General features: G+C 35.9%; 1 protein-coding gene across 2 annotated transcripts; it reads right to left on the bottom strand.

Annotated features, from left to right (window-relative positions):
- Nucleotides 1-965: 965 nt before the first annotated feature.
- On the bottom strand, nucleotides 966-6161 carry LOC101901824 (1,5-anhydro-D-fructose reductase). 2 transcript variants are annotated; one of them, XM_005190780.4, is made up of 7 exons: nucleotides 6021-6161; nucleotides 5863-5961; nucleotides 3530-3697; nucleotides 3289-3461; nucleotides 2811-3153; nucleotides 2301-2749; nucleotides 966-1101 (listed from the first exon to the last, which is right to left on the bottom strand). In XM_005190780.4, the coding sequence occupies exons 2-6, from the start codon at nucleotides 5938-5940 to the stop codon at nucleotides 2558-2560; spliced, it is 954 nt and encodes a 317-aa protein (XP_005190837.1). In that variant the 5' UTR covers nucleotides 5941-5961; nucleotides 6021-6161; the 3' UTR covers nucleotides 966-1101; nucleotides 2301-2557. The 2 variants fall into 2 exon arrangements, with proteins under 2 accessions (XP_005190837.1, XP_058980405.1); XM_059124422.1 differs by having other exon boundaries at nucleotides 5863-5940; nucleotides 6021-6133.
- Nucleotides 6162-21394: the final 15233 nt, after the last annotated feature.

Here is a 21394-nt window from a genome sequence, read left to right as displayed (position 1 = left end):
AAAAAAAAAAAAAAATAATAATAATAATTAATTAATTAATTAATTAATAAAAAAAAATAATAATAACAAGTTAAAACGTATCAGTTGGTTTTGCCGAGTGATGTATACCCTCAGCCAATATTCGATCATTTAAATATATTTTGCCTTCTGTTATGATTATTCAAATTGTTCACCCTCCATGGAGTAGGTTCCAAAGGAATAGGCCAATATTGCAATATTAAATATTGCGACGTGCCAGGTTTGGACAATATTGGTTACTTCCTCCACTTTATATGAGATATGTGATAATTTTTAGAAAATTTTAAAATGTGTGTGCAAAGATGGAGCATAATCGGATTAACCTTTCACTTTCTGTGCAGTAACATGCTTTTTTGAAAATTTCGACCATCTCCGAACTCGATCTAAGTTTGATAATAATATTACGATGTACCAAGTTTGGACCGAATCGGATACTCCAGCAGGCAGACGGACGGACATCGCTAGATCGACTCGAAATGTCCTGAAACGAATTTGGTCCAAAGATACCTGGGGCGTAAAACCGTTATTTCGATGAGGCACTTTTTGGCCGTACCAAAGATATATATAGACGGCTAGAGAGGCCGTCTATCCTCTCTAAACCGTTTTCTAAAGAAAGAGATAACTTGACCATTGTTGCACAAAAACAAACATTGATTTATGTAGGTAATATTTCAAATAAGCATTCCTCTTTCCGCTCTGCATTTGAAGTAATTTATCATTATATAATAGAGGTAGTCGCATCAACACAGCTAGTGATTCAATAAACTAATAACACAATTTTGAAATTTAAAATTTTGAAAAAAGAAAATATTTAAATTACTTATTTAATATTTTTGACATAATGCTGATGTATCCACCTGGATATTACTAACATAGTAACAATTGATTATTGAACCAGTATGTAGTATATAACCCAGTAATTTGTAAAAATTAATAAAAAAATCAGCTGAGATAATTCATGGTTTTTATTTAGTTTTTAAAGTACATTATAAGCTTTTTTAATATTTATGTTAAATTGGTATAGTTTTTTACATATAATAGTTTTAGACATTTTTCAATATTGAATGGATAATGTATACTTTTCTTAGCATGCTCCATGGTAGAATTACAAGGTAACCCTTTCAGGCCAGCTGGTATCAATTTGATATGTCAAAAAATTGTTGTAATTTGAATTCGCCTTCATGTACACATAAGAAAATTGTTGCATGATTTCAAACTTTAACAATGCTATTGATAGAAAATCGAGATTTTACGTTTTTATAGAGTGTATTCAACATATGGTAGGTATAGGTAATATGGAGATCTAAAATTAGTGGATATTTGAAATAAGTGAAACAGGGAATCAATTTCATATAGGAAATAAACCGATACATGGAATTTCATCATCTTATTTGTATGGATTTTCAACTATGTTATACACTATAGGGCTTCAACAGTGAAAGGTGAATGATTCCAAAGCATATTGGATTGGTTTGGGGAACAAAATATTGGCAATTTTTGGGGTGTGATTAAATATTGAGATAATTTTTTTATTTCAAATTGTTCGAATGTATTAATGTTATCTATGCTTAAAAGACTTCCTGTCTGCTATACATTTCATAGCTGAGCAAATAATATGCCTGGACTCACAGTAGACTCAGCCCCCTGTATCTTCTGCAATCTTTGATCCAAATCTTAAGTAAGCCTGAGGAGTAAATATACCCTAAAGTACCTTTTAGGTAGCATGTCACTACATCGAGAAAGCTGACGATGTAGCAAAAGAAAAAAGGGTACACCCCAGAACCACCACAAAACCTAATTTTAAAGCATCAAAAATAATTTTCCGGATATTTTCTTATAAATAACATTATCGCTGTTGAATATGAAATCAACGTTGCCAACGTTACCAAGACTGCATGCTGTGTAAGGATGATGAAGAGATAACAACGATTGACATCTATTATCGCAAATGTCCTTCGTTGGCGCGCTGGAGACTACAATCACTCCATTTCCAGTCTCTGTGATTTTTAAAAATGTTGTATTGAACGTGCTATAATCAAACCAAGATGCAGCGGCTTCAGCATTACTTTCAATCGATGTTGGAAGTTTTGAATATTTGCTTTTGTAATAGAAAAAACAACAATTTTGAAAATATTTAATTCAATATTTTGATTGGAAAAATAATTTGCCCCAAATTTTGTACTTCAAATCAATTCGCCCTGACTACAACTTTGACATATCAAGTTTCCAAAAAAAGTTGCTTTGTTGTAATTTTCGCCTATGTTGCTACCTGGTATTTCTACCATGGCATGCTCCATGGGTATAAAACGGTGAATCCATTATCTTATGATCTTTTGAAGAATGTTTAAAATCGAGGACATAACATTTTTAGTAGGTGCGTGCTATAACTCAGCAATTTGTACAAATTATTAAAAAAATATATATATAGCTGATATAATATTATGTCTTTTATTTACTTTCTAAAGATATCTAAAGCTTTTTTTTATTATTTATGTAAAATTGGTATAGTATTTTACATAAAATAATTTTTGGAAATTTTTCAATATTCAATATTGAATGGATAATGGATACTTTTCTTAGCATGCTCCATGGGGATCAAACGGTCACCGGTATTATATGAATCCATTATCTTATGATCTTCTGGAGAAAGTTTAAAATCGAAGACACTAAAATTTTCTATCATACGATTTTTATTCACCGACTTTGGTATGGGTACAGCACCAAGTTCAATCTACAAAAACAAATACACAATTAGTTCCATCGTAATGACTATTGAAAATAGAAAAACATACCAAATATCTTAATACCACCTGGGCGGGACTTTTGTTATATTTCTCTCCAATTGCCTTAACCTTGTCGTCGAATAAATATACGGGTATTTTCTTGGCTGGTTCTGGTCTTCCAAGAGGACAATAAGCCGTTACAACAATATCGTGTTTCTTACACAAAGCCAGCAAAGGTTTTTGATTTAATCCAGGATGGCATTCAATTTGATTGTGAATTGGTTTGATTTTACAATTTGACAATAGGCGAGCTAATTGTTCAGAATTAAAATTCGATACACCAATATTCTTGACCAAACCTTTTTCTTGTAGTTTCTCCATAGCCTTCCAGGTATCTAGGTAATCGACATCACTTGAAAATAGAAAAGATAACTTAAACAATTAATTTTATAACACGGAGGGAAGAAAAAATGTATTAGTTTATATTATATTGACATCCATTAAAACAAAAAAAAAAAAAAAAAAAAACAATTTTTAGATCACATACCTCAATTCAACCTCTCCCTTGGCATTCGTTGGCATCATGACATTATCGCCTCGATGCACATAGGAATAGGGCCAATGCATTAAATACAAATCTATATAATCCAAACCAAAGTTAGCCAACGATTTGCGACACGCATACTCTACACGGTCAGGCTCATGGAAATGACACCAAAGCTGTAAATGATGGAGACAGTAATCAATTGAAATTTGCCTGTACCACTGGAGACATCATTTGCAATTACCTTGGACGTTATGAAAATATCCTCACGTTTTATGACACCCTCGGCAATTTTGTCCCTTACAGCTTTACCAACCTCATGTTCATTTTCATAGAAATATGCGGTATCGATATGTCTATATCCGACATCAATTGCATCCCGTACTGCACGTTCACAATCACCACCCAATGACTTAAAGGGATAAGAGTATCCGGTTGTGGTTGAAAATAGAAAAAACGATATTTTAATAATTGAAAGTTAAAAATTCGTCTTGGATGGCCTAAACTACATTGAATATTCGGCAGAAGTGATTCTTGTTACAAATTGCTTTTTTAGGATAAATGTGACAAGGAATGTGAAAATATTTATATTATATTCTCCTATACGTAGATTTTATGTATTTTATTCAAATACATTATTACAAAATGCAAAAATAAATGGAACGATAGGTTCCTTGCACATCGCAGCAAAACTTTGCTTCTTGCGCCATGTATACAAGCTTTGCCTTTTTATACTTTATTGCCCGATCGAAATTAAATTTTGCACAAATCATTTGCACGGCCCAAGGCCGATTGGTGATAATCGTTTAAAATCGGATATCTTTACACAATTTCAAGTTTGTTGTAAGCAAATGGTTGATACAAGCTTTATTTGAATGAAATTTGGCACTTACGAACAGATTCAGCCTGGAAGAAATTGTATCAAATTCTGTGAAATACGACCAAGATATAGCCATAGATCGCATATATACAGGGTGAGATGAAAAACTGCTACCTACTGCAGACTGCTACTCGTCCGACAGCTGTTATAATTATTCCAGTGACAGTTTATTATATTGTTTACAAGCGTACAAAGCATTTAGGTGAGAATTTTCCAGAAAAAGTTATTCGTTATGGAATTCTGGAAAATTCTCACCTAAATGCTTTGTACGCTTGTAAACAATATAATAAACTGTCACTGGAATAATTATAACAGCTGTCGGACGAGTAGCAGTCTGCAGTAGTGATTTCTTTATATTTGGCTTGTAAACCACAAGTGGCTATCGTTACGACCCTGCAGCATTTAAGTGTGAATAAATCTTTTGTGTCTCGCACCATCGCTCGTTACTGTGATACTCGTAGCGGAGCCCGACGTCAAAGAAGTGGACGGAATGAAACAGCAACATCAGCAGGAATGGTTCGAAAAGTAAAGAAGCGACTTGATCGAAACCAGCGACGCAACAGCCGAAAAATTTCTCGTGTGCACCTTCGGTTGGCCACCGGCCATGGTGATGATGTGGGCCGCCATAACAGCCGATGGTCGCTCTGCTCGTATTAATCGACCGTGGCATCAGATGCCGAATATTATCGCGAAAATATTCTGGAGGGTATATTAAAGCCTTGGGCACGAAAACATTTTGGCCGCAGACCTTGGACATTCCAACAGGACTCAGCACCATCGCACTCAGCACGCGGCAACCAATAATGGTTACAAAATGAGGTTCCTCGCTTCATTTCCGGCGCAATGGCCACCAAAATTTCCGGATACCAATCCGTTGGACTATTGTGTCTGGAATATTTTGGAAAGCAAGGTTGACACTAAAAAACATCAAAGTGTCGAAGCAAGCGCTTCGCCGGGAATGGTGACCAATTCGAACAAATCTCACCCATAGAGATGTTTGGCTCAAACAAGTTTATCAAATCTTCAGTCATATCATCCTGTAGAGGTGTTTATCAAATCTTCAGTGATTTTTGTTTTAGCACCCCCTGAACACAATTTCGATCTTGCTACTTAAGTTTTTTACGAAACAAAAAGATTTTAAAACATAACAGCACAACTTTAAGAACATGTCTGATAATCCAGAATTGTTGACACTGTTGTAATTGTATTTTAAATAAGCAAAGAAACATATGTATGTATGAACAAAATTTGATGATAGTTTGGCTCTAATACATTTATTGGGATTAAAGATGATCATGCCCGTAGCAGATGATATTTTGTGCATAAACACCTTCACATTCATACATCTTCAATTAAACGAAAGAATTATATTTTACGTGATAAGAACCAAGCCCTCAAGAAACACTCCTGATAAAAATCGCGTATATTATAAATATGCAAAATAATCGTTGAATACCTCCTATGTCACACATTAATTGAGTAGTTTATGGAATTGTAGTTAGCCACTTGTATTTGTTTTTGGCTTAGGGCTGGTAAAAATGCCAAGTGATAATCGATCGTAAACTTTGTTGATAATCGCAAACCATATATTCTAATGTACATTTCAAACGGCGCACCTTACACTTAATATATGCTAAGATTTGTCGTTTGGATTTCCTAAGTTTGTACAGATGTGCCTACATCGAGTTGTTACTTACGGTGTAGGTTCCCAATCCAATTGCTTGCATTTTGCTGCCATTATTATGGGTCACGTAGGGCACTTTTGGGGCACTCATCTTAATGGAATTTTTGATAAGCTAAAACAATTAAATAGTTTTTATAGTATTTAAAAAATGTTTTCTATCAACTCAAACACCTTTGTCTTCAAATTTTATTAAATCTCACTAGAAGCAAAGTTTCTGCCGAATGATTTCAATTTAATACAAGATTCTAAAGTAGAGAAGATACTGACAACTGTTGATACTGACTGAAATAGTTAGAACAATTTTTTTGTTATTTTGAGGTTTTTAAATCTCTCAATAAAGCCTTTTTAGCTCTCTCAATAAAAAGCTTTTTTTGCAACTATTTCGATGTTGCCATCTAGTGAAAAATTTATGTTTGTTAATATCAGCGTACGAAAACAAACCAAACGAATAACGTACTGCTCACACGAAATCACCAATTTTTTTATTTTTATACCCTTCAACATTGTATAGAGGTTATATTAAGTTTGTCATTCCGTTTGTAATATCTCGAAATATACCGTCCGTCCGTCTATGGCAATCACTCTAGCTTCCGAACGAACTGAAGTAGGTTGAGAAAATTTTACTCAGATGTGAGTTTCGTCTGCAGGACTTTTGGTATTGAAAATAGACTATATAGGTCCACGTTTAGTTATAGCCCCCATATAACTGTACCTATCTATTTTCGGTATTTTGATGATTTTAGCAACATTGTTCACCGAAATCGTAATTTTAGTTCGTAATGGGTACTACAGTCTGTGTCAGAAAATAGTCTGAGCAAGTCCAGGTTTTCGCATAGCCTCCATATAACGGTACCTCCCCATATTCGGAAATGTGATGATTTCAGCGACATTATTAACCGGAATTGTTTTAAATTTTGTAATTGAAGTTCCTAATAGGTACTATAGTCTATGACCGAAAATTACCTATGATGGTCCAAGTCTTCGTATGACCCCCATATATGGTTACCTCACTATATTCGGTATTTTGATGATTTCAGCGGTATTATTCACCAGAATTGTTTCAAATTTCGTATTTGAAGTTCTAAATAGTTATTACAGTCATTGACAAAAATTTTCTATGTCCGTCCAGGACTCGTAAGTCCCCTAAATATCGGTACCTACCTATATTCGGTATTTTGAAGCTTTTGCGGAACTGTTTCATGTTTCGTATTTGTATATTGTAATGGCCTAAGACAAAAAATGCTTATGCAGAATAACTTATCCCAAAAAAAGGTAACACCCCATATTCGGTATTTAATGGATTTTAGTTTGTATTTTTTTTTTGAGGATTTCTAAATTTGTTCCAAAGGTGGAGGATTTTCAAAGTTCGGCCCGGCCGAATTTACTGCTTTTTTACATGTTTTTTTTTTTTCAATCGCTTTGTACTCCAAACAGTTCAAAAGCACAAACATTTCATTCGTTTGCGAACGAATCGCCAGGAAACGTTTTCAAGCTTTTGCTGTTTGAAATCAAGTTACTGCAAAATAATAACATCTATGTGGAGCTTTTGCCAAACCTGTTAACTGACATTTTTGGGAAATTCCGATTGAGATCAAGATTGACTCTATAGGGTGAGCTACCATCCAGATACCGTTATATTGTGGTTGTGCCTAGAAGGTAACCAATTCACCGGTATAATTAAATACAGGGTGAGATAAAAAAAACTGCAACAAAGTCAAACGCCATAATTTTTACTTTTCTTTAATCTTATTGAATGAAAGCAAAGAATGTCGGAAATAGCATCAAATTTTAGAATAAGTTTAGATTTTTTCGAATTGGGTATCTTTGGCACGAATTATGGCCTTCAAACGGCCAATGAAACCATCACACTCTGCCCGAATGTTGCTCTGCGGTATTTTGGCCCATTCCTGGCGAAGCGCTTGCTTGAGGTGATCGACACTTTGGTATTTTTTAGTGCCAACCTTGCTTTCCAAAATACTCCAGACACAATAATCTAACGGATGAGTATGCGGAGATTTTGGGGCCCATTGTGGGCTGGAAATGAAGAGAGGAACCTAATTTAGTAACCATTCTTGGGTGGCGCGTGCTGTGTGCGATGGTACATTCCTGTTGGAATGTCCAAGACCTGCGGACATAATGTTTGCGTGCCCAAGGCTTTAATACACCCTCCAGAATATTTTCACGGTAATATTCGGCATTTATTCTGATGCCACGGACGATTAATACGAAAGAGAGAGACGGCGGCCCACACCATCATCATAGTCGTCTCTTGAGTTCTGGTGGCCAACCGAAGGCTGACCTCTTTGGCAAGTAAATATGATCATTTTGTTTGTTTACAAACTGCTGGACAACGAATGAATTCTCATCGGAGAAAACCAAATTTGACAGTCTTTAGATCTTTTGAGTCTATTTTCTTTCTGTTGCGGTGTAAGTTCTTGCACTTTTTGGAGTTTCAATGGCTTTACCCCGAGCTCATTTTTCAATATTTGTCGAATGGAATTTTTCGATATGTTCAGCTCACGAGCCATTTTTCGGCCACTTTACTTTTCGAACCATTTCTACCGATGTTGCTGTTTTCTTCCGTCCATTTCCTTGACGTCGGGCTACGCTACCAGTATCACGGTAATGAGCGATGGTACGAGACACAAAAGATTTATTCACATTTAAATGCTGGATTGCTCTAACGATAGCCACTTGTTGTTTTCCAGCCAAATATAAAAAATCACACTATCACGCTTGAGTTCCATCACGAATAACTTTTTTCTGTAAAATTCTCACTAAAATACTTTTGTACGCTTGTAAACAATGTAATGAGCTGTCGGACTAGTGTCTTTGAAATGACAGCAGTCTGAAGTTGGTTGTAGTTTTTTCATCTCACCCTGTACTTAAATAATCGAGCATTGGCTGAGGGTATACATCTGTCGACAAAACTGACTTAAACTTTTTAATTAGTTTTAGCTAATGTTGGAGGGTGTGTAATGTTCGACCCGACCGAACTCAATTCTGTTTACTAGTTTACGATGGATTTAACGCATAAAATGTTTGACAGCAAGAGGAGACAAAAGGTGAGAATATATAATACGCTTTTTTAACAGGTTTCTTCGGAAAGTAACAATGGAACTTAGGTCCAAAATCGAAATAAGTCAACCTAAAACCCCTTTGTTCCTTTACGAAGAAGCCAGCCGATGACTTACGCCACTTAAAAAAACCTTTTATGTACTCTCACCTTAAAGCCTAAATTCGCCTCCCGGGTGACCTTATTAAATAGCCCTTAAGAGGCACCAAGTGCGTCTTTGGTGGTAGCTTTGCTCTACCTCTCGTTCTTGTATCATGGATGTTCACATTTACTTTTTGTCATTTTTATATTTATTCGAAATGGTGGCCTTTCTTAAATTGTGACTAGGATTCCAGCGCCTGGACCTATTTTTACAAAGAGAAAAAGTAATGCATGTTATTTTAGCCCCGGCGAAAAATTCTTCAAATTTTGCAGCATGCAGCTTTTCTTTTTGCAGGCAATATAGGCATGTGTATGTTTAAGAGTAAGATGTTCGAAGCACATGTGTTATTTTTTCTGTAACTCTTTAGTCCCTTTATTTACATTGGTGTCCTTGGATTCTCTGCCACTAACACATCCTTGCCATGATTATTCCACTTTTTTCTGCAAATATCTTTTGCGGTATTTTTTGTCATCTGGTGTTGCACATTTCCTATGATTACATTGATAGTTTTTAAATTTGATTCCGTTTCTTATCAACATTCCTAAATATCTATATTTACGTGTATGTAGCATACACTATGGTATCTTACAAATGAAACTACATATAGGAAGAATATGTTTGCAAAAGGAACTGCATCAACACACATTTGAATATTTCCCTGTAAAAGTATATCCTATCCACATCTGATTAGTGCTACGCATACGTGCGGAACATGAGGGTAAACAGTGGGATAGTTTAGTGGAATACATTACAAATTATTGAAGATGTAAATGATTTAATATCGTTTATTTGCGTTATTATTTGAAACATCTTAAATTTCCCAATTTTTATACCCTCAGCAATATGTCTAGAGAGGGTATATATCATTTGATATGGTCAAAATGGTTTTAGACCCTAGGTCCCTTTGACCAAATCCGTTTCAGGACATTTGGAGTCGATCTAGCAATGTCCGTCCTTCTGGCTGGTGTGAACGATAACTCTCGAAGGGAACATTCGATTTGGTCCAAACTTGGTACATCGTAATATTATTATCAAACTTAGATTGAGTTCGGATATGGGCAATGTACCCCCCCCCCCAAAATTTCGAAATTAAAAAAAATATATATATATATATTTCACTGCACAGAAAGAGAAAGGATAATTCGATTTTGCTCCAACTTTGCAACTCCTAATATTTGCATCAATTCTAGGTTAGGTGAGAAAATGGTCCACTCCATCGAGTTCCTCGCCCACAAAAGGTTAACATTTTGAATAATTATGACTCTTATAAAATGTGATGTAAGAGTCCGATTGTCTTCAAATTACACACATCCCAATATTTATATTAACCCAAGGTCTGGTCCATTCCTTCTGGTACCTCCCCCTACAAAAAATCAAAATTTCGAATATCAATGAAGCTCATAAAACACGAAATTAACATCCGATTCCTTTCAGATTTAGCATATCTCAATATTTCCATAAACACAAGATGTGCTATAAAGATGGTAGAGATCCGACCATTCCTTCTGGTAACTCCCCCAGAAACGGTCAAAGTTTTGAATAACCAGAACGATTATAACATCCGAAATAAGCACTCGGTTTTTTTATATTTCACTAATGCCATTATTTCTATTAACACAAAATCTGCTGTGATGAGGCGATATATCTGTCCACTCCTTTTGGTACCTCCCCCACATGGGCTCAACATTTTTAATATCCATGAAGCTCAAAAAATGCGAAATTAACATACGATTCCATTCAGACTTGGTACATCTCAAGATTTCCATCAACACAAAATCTGTTATAATGGTAGAGATCGGACACTTTCCTCTGGTACCTCCCCCGTATAGGTTTCAAGATTTTGAAAAATAGACGCTCAAAGAAAGCGAAACACACGGTGGGATGAAAAAACTGCAACCAACTTCAGACTGCTGTCATTTCCATGTCACTCGTCCGACAGCTGTTAAAATTATTCCAGTGACAGCTCATTATATTGAGCACCAAAAGCATTTTGGTGAGAATATTCCAGAAAAAAGTTATTCGTGGTGGAATTCAAGCGTGATAGTGTAATTTCTTTATATTTGGCTGGAAAACCACAAGTGACTTTCGTTAGAGCACTCCAGCATTTAAATGTGAATAAATCTTTTGTGTCTCTTCATCCCTCGTTACCGAGATACTGGTAGCGTAGCCTGACGTCAAGAAAGTGGACGGAAGAAAACAGCAACATTAGCAGAAATGGTTCGAAAAGGAAAGTGGCAGAAAGAAGGCTGGTGAGCTGAACATATCGCAGTATTCCCTTCGCCAAATATTGAAAAATGAACTCGGGGTAAAGCCATTAAAATTCCAAAAACTGCAAGAACTTACACCGCAACAAAAAGAAAATAGAGTCAAAAGAGTCAAAGAGATGCTGCTTGGCCGAAAGTGGTAAATTGCCGAATTTGGACATTCGTTGTCAGCAGTTTGTAAACAAACAAAACGATCGTGATTACTTACCAAAGAGGTCAGCTGAAAATGTGCACATTCGGTTGGCCACCAGAACTCAAGCGCCAGCCACGGTGATGGTGTGGGCCGCCATAACAGCCGATAGTCGCTCTCCCCTCGTTTTAATCGACCGTGGCATCAGAATATTATATTATCGCTGAAACATTTTGGCCGCAGACCTTGGATGTTCCTACAGGACTCATCACAATCGCACTCAGCATGCGCCACCCAAGAATGGTTGCAAAATGAGGTTCCTCGCTTTAAGGCCAGCGCACAATGGCCGCCAAAATCTCCGGATACCAATCCGTTGGACTACTGTGTCTTGAGTATTTTGCAAAGCAAGGTTGGCACTAAAAAATAAAAGGTGTCGATCACCTAAAACAAGCGTTTCGCCTGGAATGGGCCAAAATACCGCAGAGCAACATTCGGGCAGCGTATGACGGCTTCATTGGCTGCTTGAAGGCCATAATTCGTGCCAAAAATGACCAATTTGAACAAATCTAAACTTATTCTAAAATTTGATGCAATAAAATTTACAAAAAAAGTAAAAATTATGGCGTTTGACTCTGTTGCAGTTTTTTTATCTCTATCCAACTCTCTTCATATAACACACATACACACATTTTTACTAACACAATATCTGTTGGGAAGATGATAAATATCTACGAACCCCATCTGGTACCTCACCCCCATAACTTGCGAAATAACTCAGCGATTCTTTACAACTTTCTATATCTAAATATTTCTATCAACCAGAAATCTGATATGAATATGGAATTTATCGGAATTTACGATTTCGTATAAAATTAGATCAAAATTTTAGATTTTCTTGTAATTTTGCGCATTTTGTCCAAAATTTTTATCTGCATTAGATAAAGTATGAAAATGGAAACTTCGGTCGACTATATCTGGTAGATGACGCACATTTTAGCTTTTTCTAAAAATCACATGTCTCATATAAAGTTAAGGAAGTAACCAATATTGTGTAAATTTGGCACGCCGCAATATTTATGTCATATTTATATAGATCCGATACCAAATGGACAACATTGGCCCATTAGATTCCACTCCATAGAGGGTCAACAATTTGAATAATCATAATAGAAGTCAAAATATATTTAAATAATCGAATATTGACTGAGGGTATACATATGTCGGCAAACCCGGCTGATACTTTTTAACTTGTTTTTTTTTTTTTTTTTTTTTTTTTTAAATTCCGCATATATGTTGCTATTATCTCAGGGTTCACATTTCCAATAAAGTTGGGCGAAAAATCGCCCAATGTACAATGAATTCAAGTGTTCATACATTAAAAATGAACAGAAAGCCTTTGCATTACTATGTCGAAGAATATATCGATGAAATGAAATTGCATGAAATTCCAATGAGATTTCGATGGTTACAGTGGCAGTCGAAGTCGTACGTATATATGAGTGTGTGTACTTCGTCTAGTCGGTGAACAACATGCGAAGTCTCAAACAAATTCGTAAATGGTTAGCGTGTTTGTATTAAGTTGGAATCAAATCAACTTACATTGATTTGTAATTCTTGTATGCCACATTCTTATACATTGCCTCGACGGCCCTCATCGCCTTAGATATTAGAATGTAATCTGGTAAATGTTTGCTATTTGGTTAACATAGGTGAACATAGTTTTATCTCAGTTGTCGGGCAAAAATAAAGAGCGGATTACGTTCAAAAGTGAAAGTATACGATGTGTTATTTCAACTTCCGATTTTATTATATACATATTTCAGTTTTATATTTCATCATGTTTATTACAAATTAATTTTAGAGAAATACTTTTATCTCTCTTGGCCCACTTACAATGATGTCATGTGGTGCGGCAGGGTAGTAGTTCATTAATATGTGTGTATGTATGTCTGTTTGCCAGGAGCACTACATGAAACTATAGTGAATAAAATTGATAACCAAGCATTCTGAAATACGCTCTGATCACTACACCCAATAAAGAATACATGTTTTTATACCCTCAGCCATATGGCTACAGAGGGTATATATCATTTGATGCGGCCAAAACGTGCCTCATCAAAATAATGGTTTTAGACCCTAGGTCTCTTTGGACCAAATCCGTTTGTCTGGCTGGCTGCTGCGCACGATAACTCTCGAAGAGAGTATCCGATTTGATCCAAACTAGGTACATCGTAATATTATTGTATGGTATGGTATGGACAATATCGGTTCATTCCTTCTGGTACCTCCCCCACAAATTGTCAATATTTTCAAAGAAAATAATTTACTGCACAGAAAGAGAAAGGATAATCCAAATTTACTCCAACTTTGCATATCCTAATATTTGCAGCAATGCTAGGTCTGGTGCGAAAATTGACAATATCGGTCCAATCCACAAACGGTCAAAATTTTGAATAATAACAACTCTTATAAAAAGTGATGCCAGAATCCGATTGTCTTAAAATTTTACACATCCCAATATTTTTGTCAACCCATCCCCCACAAAATGTCGAAATTTAAAAAAAACTAACAAAAATATTTTCTGCACAGAAAGAGAAGCAATAATCCGATTTTGCTCCAACTTTGCAAATCCTAATATTTGCGTCAGTTCTAGGTCAGGTGCAAAAATGTATAATACCATCAAGTGCCTCTCCCACAAAGGGTAAAAATTTTGAATAAGTATAACCCTTATAAAATGTGATGTAAGAGTCCGATTGTCTTAAAATGTCACACATCCCAATATTATTATAAACCCAAGATCTGGGGTTAAGATGGAATATATCGGTCCACTCCTTCTAGTACCCCCCAACAAAAGGCCGAAATTTTGAATATCAATTAAACTCATAAAACGCCAAATTACCAACCGATTCCATTTAGACTTGCCACATCTGAATATTTCCATCAACATAAGATGTGTTATAGTGATGGTAGAGATCGGAATACACCTTCTTGCCCCTCTCCCACAAAGGGTGAACGTTTTGAATAACCAAAACGATCATAAAATCCGAAAAGCATCCATTTCTCCTCAAATTAGACATACCACAATATTTTTATTAGCCCAAGGTCTGGTGTGAAGATGGTATATATCGGTCTTCTCTTCTAGTATCTCCCCTATAAAGGGTCAAAATTGATTATATCCATAAAGATCATAAAACGCGACATGAACATCCGATTTCATTCAGACTTGGTGCATCGCTATATTTCCCGCAACACAAGATCTATTTTAAAGATGGTAGAGATCGGGCGATTTCTTCTGGTACCTCTATGTGGGGGAGGTATAAGAAGAAATCGATTTTTTTTAAATTTTTACACATACAAACATTTTTGTTAACAAAAGATCTGCTGTGAAAATGACATATATCTGCGAAACCCTTCTGGTGGCTCAACCACAAAGGAGCACAATTTTCAATACTTTTATCTTTAGAACTTGCTATGTCTAAATAGGTGTGTCTGGTTACTTTCCCTGCAGGAATTGTCCAGCAACATCTTTCTGAGAGAGTAAGGTAGTTTTATTCTCTTTTGCAAGGAAAATGCGAAAAGTAAACAGACGGTATTCCTGCAGAAGCTTGCAACTAATCAGCTGATTTGTCAAAACAAACCAATTTGTCCCCCATTAAAATAATTAAACGAAAGGAACCACCACCAATTGCCTAAGTTTTATAAATAAAAAGGAAATTGACGATAAAATAAAAATATGAGCAATAAAAGGAAGATAGATTTGCTGTGTTCCGCGGAATCCTTTAAACCTGTTGCTAGTGGCATTTGTCTAAAAATGTTGGAAATAGTCTTTTATTTTTTATTATTACATATTAATATTTATGTTTTTCACATTTTGTTAAGTTGTTCTCCAAAAACAATTAGTCTTGCTAATTCCAAAACAATATTTTCAAATTAAAATCACAAAAATAAATAAATAAACAATAGAAAACATCTGATTGAATGTCGATGAATGAGAAGAAGAATAGTTGCAAGAGATTGCAAGAAGAAATTTGTCCAGCAAGAATTTGCAAACTCTCACTGAAAGAACTGTCAAAATTTCTCTCTCCAACCGCTCTCTTTTGCAGAACTTTCGGGTTAACAGACGACTTCCAGTAACAATTTGTAACAATTGTTACAAATTTTAGGGTAACCAGACACACCTAATATTGCTTTCAACCAGAAACCTGAGATGAATATGGAATTTATGAATTCGAATAAAATTGGATATAAAGATTCGATTTACTTGTATTTTTTCATTTCGATATATTTATCTGTATTACATGTGGAGTGGGATACATCGGACCACTAATTCTGGTACTTCCCCCCATAAAGGGTCAACATTTTGAATATCCATGAAACTCGTAAAACGCGAAATTAACATCCGATTCCTATCAGACTTGGGACATCTCAATATTTCCATCAATGCAAGACATGTTATAATGTTGGTAGTGATCGGATAATTTCTTCTAGTACCTCCCCCACATAGGCTTCAAGATTTTGAAATACAAAACACTCAAAGAAAGCGAAATAAGCATACAACTCTCTTCAAATTTCACACATACAAACATTTTTTCTTACACAAGATCTGTTGTGGAGGTGATATATATCTGCGAACCACCTCTGGTACATCACCCACAAAGGGTTATAATTTTCAATACTTTTATCTGTCATAACTTGCGAAACTAGTCAGCCATTCTTTGCAATTTGCTATACCTAATTATTGCTCTCAACCACAAACCTGGGATGAATATGGAATTTATGATTTCGCATAAAATTGGATATAAATGTTCGATTTTCTTTTCATTTTGCACATAATAATAATTTTTATCTGAATGGGATGAAGTATGAAAATGCAATACTTCGGTCGACTATATCTTGAATCTCATGCATATTTAACATTTTCTAAAAATTATCACAAATCTCACATAAAGTGACGGAAGTCACCAATATAGTTTAAAACCTGGTACTTCGCAATTTTTATATCATATTTACTTAGGTCCGATACGAAATGGATAACATTGGGCCATTCCTTCGGTACCTACTCCATAGAGGGTCAAAAATTTGAATAATCATAACAGAAGTCGAAATATATTAAAATAGTCAAACTTTGGCTGATGGTATACATCTGTTGGCAGAACCGACTGATACTTTTTAACTTGTTAAATACCAAATTGGTTGAAACATATATATGAGAGCTTTAGCTATATCTAAACCGATTTTAACCAAGTTCGATATATTAACTGAAAATATTACCCGATTTTAGTCTAATTTTTTACACGAATCTTTTTTTAATCAAATAGTTTGTGTTCTAAGTGTGCAGAAAACGTAATTATAACAAGTAAAAATGCACTTAATACCCTCCAACATTTGGAAGGAGCTTGAAAAATGTAAAAAAATCGTCGGAAAATACCGGCTAAATGAAAGCCGTAATATGAGGGTTATACGAAGACGTGGACCTGCATAGGCAATTTTCTGGGCAACTTCAAATACGAAATTTGAAACAACTACTGTGAATAATGTCCCTAAAATTGTCATAATATCGAATATCGGGGGCACCGTTGTATGTGGGATATATACGATATCGTGGACCTATATAGACATTTCTCTTCCAGGGCGAAAAGTGCTTAGAAAGAACTTCTAGCATGGACTTTTAGACAATTCAAAACTGTAGCTAAAATCATTAAAATACCGAATATAGGGTGTTATATGGGGGCTATACAAAAACGTGACCCTATATAAACAATATTCTTCCAGGGGGTGAAGCACCCAGAAGGAACTTCTTTAGTGGATTTTCAGACAATTTCATTGAACATTTTGGCTACAATCATCAAAATACCGTATATCGGGGGTACCGTTATATGGGGCTATACGATATGGTGGACTGATATCGTATAGCCCATCTTCGAACTTGATCTGTCTGTAGACAAAAGACTGATCTGTGTAAAATTTAAGCTTCCTATCTTTATTCGTTTTGACGAACGGATAGGGCTAAATCGTCTTAGAATTTTACGCTGATCAAGAATATACAGGGTGAGAAGAAAAAAACGGCAACCTAATTCAGACTGCTGTCATTTCTAAGCCACTCGTCCGACAGTTGTTAAAATTATTCCAGTGACAGCTCATTATATTGTTTACAAGCGTACAAAAGGATTTTGGTGAGAATTTTCCAGAAAAAATGTTATTCGTTTTGGAATTCAGGGGTGAATTTGACTGGAAAATCACAAGTGGCTATCGTTGGAGCACTCCAGCATTTAAATGTGCATAAATCTTTTGTGTCTGATATCATCGCTCGTTACAGTGATACTGGTAGCGTAGCCCGACGTCAAGGAAGTGAACGGAAGAAAACAGCAACATCAGCAGAAATGGTTCAAAAAGTAAAAAAGCGACTTGATCGAATCCCGAGTCGCAGTAGCCGAAAAATAGCTCGTGAGCTGAACATATCGCAATATTCCATTCGACATGAGCTCGGGGTAAAGCCATTGAAATTCCAAAAAGTGCAAGAACTTACACCGCAACAGAAAGAAAATAGGGTCAAAAGAGATGAAGAGTTGCTTCGCTTGGCCGAAAGTGGTGAACTGCCGAATTTGGTTTTCTCCGATGAGAAAACATTCGTTTTCCAGCATTTTGTAAACAAACAAAATGATCGTGTTTACTTGCCAAAGAGGTCAGCTAAAAATGTACACTTTCGGTTGGCTACCAGAACTCAAGCACCGGCCATGGTGATGGTGTGGGCCGCCATAACAGCCGATGGTCGCTCTACGCTATCCCATAGCACTCAGCACCCGCCATCCAAGAATGGTTACAAAATTAGGTTCCTCGCTTTATTTCCAGCGCTCAATGGCCACCAAAATCTCCGAATACCAATCCGTTGGACTATTGTGTCTGGAGTATTTTGGAAAGCAAGGTTGGCACTAAAAAAACCAACGTGTCGATCACTTCAAGCAAGCGCTTCGCCGGGAATGGGTCAAAATACCGCAGAGCATCATTCGGGCAGCGTGTGACGGTTTCATTGGCCGTTTGAAGGCCATAATTCGTGCCCAAGGTGACCAATTCGAACAAATCTAAACTTATTCTAAAATTTGCTGCTATTTCCGACATTTTTCGCTTCCATTCAATAAAATTTAAAAAAAGTTTGACTTTGTTGCAGTTTTATTATCTCACCCTGTATGTGCTTTGTTATGTGACAAACTTAATATACTCTCCATACCATGTATGGTGGAGGTTCTACAAAACTGTCAATGATATTTTTTACATACATATACACCCCATGGTTAAAAAACTGTCAAGGATTTTAAAAGTTAGCATTTTGCTCTAAACTGAACCCAAAAATAAAGAATATTTATTTGCATTAGGTCCACGTTATGCTTGTTCCAAAATACACGACATTAAAAATGGTATCTTGTCATATAGCGTAATATGTTCGGTAACCTGTTGATGTTTCCAACTATTATTATATTACTATTTCATTAGTATTACTATTGTTACAAACATGTGTAAACATATTTAGAGCAAAAAAAATTAAAATAAACTTAAACCTATACATTTTTTTTCAAAATAGTCATACTACATACATGTGTATTTGTTTCTGGTTTATCGGTAAACTTATTTCTCCAAATATGAGGCTAATCAACACCACTGGAGCCGCAGAAAAAGAAATAAACATGCAAAACCTCAACAACTAAACAAATGCAAAAGAACTGTTGCTGATACAGAATAAACAGCAACAGAGGCCGCAAAATGGAATAAATAGGAACAAAAGGAAGAAAATAAAAGAAGCTGTGAATGAATGTGGCGTTGAGTATGGGTGGAAAGGGTGCCTGAGTGGGTGTATGTGCGTGAGAACGTTCAAACAAATACAATCACATTTTAGTGGCGGCCATGTGGTTGGTGCGAACATGTATGTGTGTATGTGTTTATGTTATCAAACATTTGCATCCGGTTTGATAGCAATACAGCATGTTGTATGCAACATGATGAAAACATAGGCAATGCTCTCGCATATTCACTGCAACATCATGATTATCTTGAATGATGACGGCGTTGATGTTAACAATGGACCGCTATCTCTCTCTCTCAGCGTGAGATGCATGCAGTGTTGCCTGTATTGGGAAATTTCTGTGAAAAATTGAGATTGTCTTATCCTAGAAAAGAAAAATATTAAATTTATTTTAGCGCATTGAGGTATTTGTAAAAATGTATATAAATCATATCAAATCTTTTGTAGATATGGTCAAATTGCAGGTAGTTTTCTATATAACAAAGTGGATAATAATTATAAGCAATGATATTCGATTTGTTCAAATTGGTCACATTTGGCACGAATTATGGCCTTCAAACGGCTAATTAATGTTTCTTCAAGCGCTTGCTTGAGGTGATCGACAATTTGGTATTTTTTAGTTTTGGAATGTCCAAGGTCTGCGGTCAAAATGTTTTCGTGCCCAAGGCTTTAATACACCCTCCAGAATATTTTCGCGATAATATTCGGCATTTATTCTGATGTCACGGTCGATTTATACAAGCGGAGAGCGACCATCGGCACCATCACCATGGCCGGCGCTTGAGTTCTGGTGGCAAACCGAAGGTGCACATTTTTAGCTGACCTCTTTGGCAAGTAAACACGATAATTTTGTTTGTTTACAAACTGCTGGACAACGAATGTTTTCTCATCGGAGAAAACCAAATTCGGCAGTTCACCACTTTCGGCCAAGCGAAGCAACTCTTTAGCTCTTCTGTTGCGGTGTAAGTTCTTGTACTTTTTGGGATTTAAATGGCTTTACCCCGAGCTCATTTTTTAATATTTGCTGAATAGAATATTGCGATATGTTCAGCTCATGAGCCATTTTCGGCCAATGCGACGCGGTTTTCAATCTTTACTTTTCGAACCATTTCTGCTGATGTTGCTGTTTTCTTCCGTCCACTTCCTTGACGTCGGGATACGCTACCAGTATTACAGTGTTGAGCGATGGTACAAGATACAAAAGATTTATTTACATTTAAGTACTGGAGTGCTCTAACGATAGCCACTTGTGGTTTTCCAGCCAAATATAAAGAATTCACACTATTACGAATAACTTATTTTTTTTGGAAAATTCTCAACAAAATGCTTTTGTACGCTTGTGAACAATATAATGAGCTGTCACTGGAATAATTTTAACAGCTGTCGGGCGAGTGGCTTTGAAATGACAACAGTCTAAAGGTGGTTGCAGTTTTTTCATCTCACCCTGTTTATTCTTGAACAACATAAAATCCTGTGTCGATTTAGCGATGACAGTCCGTCTGTGGAAATCACTTTAGCTTCTGAACGAATTGAAGTAGGTTTATAATATTCCACTCAAATGTGTGTTTGGTCTGCAGGAATTTTTGTATTGAGAATGGGCTATATAGGTCCACGTATTTGAAGTTCGTAATAAATACTACAGATTGAGACAGAAAATTATCCATGCAGGTCCGCGTCTTTGTATAGCCCCTATATAACGGTACCTCCTTATAATCGGTATTTTGATCATATTTTGGACATTATTCAACGGAATTGTGTTAAATTTTGAATTTAAGTTGGCAGAAGGAGTGGACCAATATATTCCATTTTCACACCAGACCTTGGGTATGTAAAAATATTGTAATGTGTATAATTTGAAGAGAAGAATCGGAATCTTATATCACATTTTATAAGAGTTATATTTATTCAAAATGTTGACCCTTTGTGAAGAGGTACTTGATGTCCATTTCCGAACCTGACCTAGTACTGATGCAAATATTAAGATTTGCCAAGTTGGAGCATAATCGGATTATCCTTTCTCTTTCTGTGCAGTAAAATATTTTTTTGAACATTTGGGGAAGGTACCAGAAGGAGTGGACCGGTATTGCCCATGATGTACCAAGTCGTATACTCCCTTGGAGAGTTATCGTGCGCTCCAG

This window comes from Musca domestica, unplaced genomic scaffold (assembly GCF_030504385.1).
Source record: "Musca domestica strain aabys unplaced genomic scaffold, Musca_domestica.polishedcontigs.V.1.1 29, whole genome shotgun sequence".
NCBI classification, from domain to species: Eukaryota; Metazoa; Arthropoda; class Insecta; order Diptera; family Muscidae; genus Musca; species Musca domestica.
Note: the sequence above shows the minus strand (reverse complement) of the source record. Positions and strands in the feature narration are given on the sequence as shown.